We start from the raw sequence: 2,836 nt of genomic DNA, 5'->3' as shown, positions 1-2,836 counted from the left end.
AAATGAGAAAAATGTTACTTCTATATATTTTAAACTTTCTATCAGAACAATCCACAAAGTTTAAACAAATTATTTTATTAAGTGAAAATTTTCATAAATATGTATTGAAATAATATGATAAGATACCTAATAGAGGCCACCATGCCTGTAATCTGAGCACTCTGGAAGGCCAAGGCAGGTGGATCGACTAAGCTCACAGTTGTGAGACCAGCCTGAGCCAGAGCAAGACCCTGTTTCTAAAAATAGCTGGGTGTTATGGCAGGCACCTGTAGTCCCAGCTACTTGGAAGATTGAGGCAAGAGAATCACTTGAGCGCAAGAGTTTGAGGTTGCTGTGAGCTGTGACACTATGGCACTCTACCAAGGGTGACAGCTTGAAACTCTATCTTCAAAAAAAAAGAAAAAGAAAAACGATGAGTCAGAATTCTACTTGATGATCTTTCTCCTTTTGATTTATATACCTGAGCGAGCTATTTATTGCCTTTCTTTCAAAGTCATTTCTTCTCCATTCTTGCTTATTCCTCTAAAACTGGGCTGTCGAGTACAGTAGACACTGGTCACGTGTGACTAACTACTGAGCATCTGAAATGTAGCTAGTTTGGATTGAGATGTGTTCCAAAATACCTACCAGATCTTTAAGGCTTAACTTATAAGAATATAAAATATTTAATAAGTAAATTTTTATCCCAGCTACTTGGGAGGCTGAGGCAAGAGAATCGCTTGAGCCCAAGAGTTTGAGGTTGCTGTGAGCTGTGATGCCATAGCACTCTACTGAGGGTGACAAAGACTCTGTCTCAAAAAAAAAAATTCATATTGATTGTATATCAAAATGATGACATTTGGATTTATTTGGGAATATATTGGGTTAAATGAAATGTATCACTAAAATTAGTTTCACCTGTGAATTTTTACTTTTTAAATGTAACTTTTATAAAACTTAAAACTACATATGTGATTCATTTATTTTTATTGGATAGAACTGATTTAAGATCCTAAAGGCCTCCTCTATTATTTTCTTTAGTCCCTCATTATGGTCTTATCTATTCCTTTCCTTTCCAGCTGCTTAGATTTAGAAGTTAGAATAAAAAGCCAAAATTTGGCTGGGCAAGGTGGCTCATACTTGTAATCCCAGCACTAGGGATGCCAAGGCAGATGGACTGCCTGAGCTCACAGATTCGAGACCAACCCCATCTCTAAAAATATGTGGGCGTTGTGGCAGGCACCTGTAGTCCCAGCTACTTGGGAGGCTAAGGCAAGAGAAACTCTGGAGCACAAGAGTTTGAGGTTGTTGTGAGCTATGATGCCATGGCACTCTACTGAGGGTGACAAAGTGAGACTCTGTCTCAAAAAAAGAAAGCTGAACTCTGTGGCCAAACTTTAAGTCTAGAGAATTAAAGGCCCAGGAAGACAGTGAAATTCTTAATTGAATTCTTCATCTTATTGGATTGGTGATACCATATTAGGAGTAAAAGGGGAGGAAGCAGAAGAATAACCATTAGTGTTTGTAGAAAGGGACTGTGTGTATAGATGGAGGATTAAAGCCATACTATAACAATGGTTCTAGGGAGGAAACACACATAGGAGGACATTAGGACAATCACCTTGTATTCACCTCTACCCCTTCCCATCTTTCTAGGTTTTGATCTATTTTTCTTATGGCCACACTGATCTGTCCCTTTTTTTCTGTGTGTACCAATTTTGACTCTTTCCCTGATAGAATGTGGTTATTGAAAGATGATGAAAAACTAAGGGGACAGCTCGGCACCTGTGCCTCAAGTGGCTAAGGTGCCAGCCACGTACACCTAAGGTGGCGGGTTCAAATCCAGCCCAGGCCTGCCAAAACAACAATAATGCCGGGCGTTGTGGCGGGCGCCTGTGGTCCCAGCTACTTGGGAGGCTGAGGCAGGCGACTTGCTTAAGCCCAGGAGTTGGAGGTTGCTGTGAGCTGTGATGCCACAGCACTCTACCCAGGGGGACAGCTTGAGGCTCGGTCTCAAAAAAAAAAAAAAAACTTAGGGAAGATGAGTATGTGGGGTTGGGTGGCAGATCTAAAGACCAAGCAGCCTATAAAGATGTCCAACTAAGTGGAAAAAGACCTTACAGATCACTGTGTTCTGCCCAAATACATAATCCTTTTATATATAGACTAAAGGCTTCTTGTGTTGTTAAAACATCAATATTCATCTAATATACCAAATTATCTACTGAGAAACGAGAGAAATTCTCTGAAAATATATTTTTCAACAGGGAAAAAACATGAAGAAAAAACATGATGGTATTGTTTATCATCTTATAGAAGTTCTGAATCCAACCCCCAAAGTAACAAATTGTTACAATTCACTGTGGGTAAAATACAGTTTTCAGGAGACATACATGACCCAACTTGTCAGCTCCCAGCCAGTTCCAACCATGTCAAGGAACCCAGGTAAGACCTTATTTGGATTAAACTAAGATAAATATCCTACTTAGCCTTATTTTTCTTGATATTAAGTATATAAAATTAGGCATTAAATATAACATTTAACAATTAACTGTAAGAAGATAGCGGTAAATCTAACTTCTTAGGTGGTAAAAATCTAAAACTCATTTTGTTTCATGGTATTAAATTTCTTAGATTCTTTTAGCCCTGAATCATTGGTGTAACAACCAATTAAAATGATCCCAAATGAGCTAAAATAGATCATATTTATCTTTTAATAAAAATTTGTCTTATAACGTGACCTGACAATGTCTGCATTGTTAAACATTTAGATTAGGTTCCTTCTTGATTTTTCTAACACAGGAGAGAACATGAAGGAAAGATAAATTTGAAAATTTGTTTGCAAAAATGTGTGGTT

The 2,836-nt window shown here is 38.0% G+C and overlaps 1 protein-coding gene across 1 annotated transcript in view; it reads left to right on the top strand.

Moving 5' to 3' along the window:
* Positions 1-2,255: 2,255 nt before the first annotated feature.
* PXT1 (peroxisomal, testis specific 1) overlaps positions 2,256-2,836 on the top strand; it is a 10,643-nt gene continuing 10,062 nt past the window's right edge. Inside the window, exon 1 of the mRNA XM_023512813.1 lies at positions 2,256-2,424. Coding sequence (XP_023368581.1) covers positions 2,256-2,424 — 169 coding nt within the window. The remainder of the gene's footprint in view (positions 2,425-2,836) is intronic.

Source organism: Otolemur garnettii, unplaced genomic scaffold (assembly GCF_000181295.1).
Source record: "Otolemur garnettii isolate 467f Iridium unplaced genomic scaffold, OtoGar3 scaffold00031, whole genome shotgun sequence".
Lineage (NCBI taxonomy): Eukaryota > Metazoa > Chordata > Mammalia > Primates > Galagidae > Otolemur > Otolemur garnettii.
The sequence above is the reverse complement of the archived record's forward strand: the minus strand, read 5'-3'. Positions and strand labels throughout refer to the sequence as shown.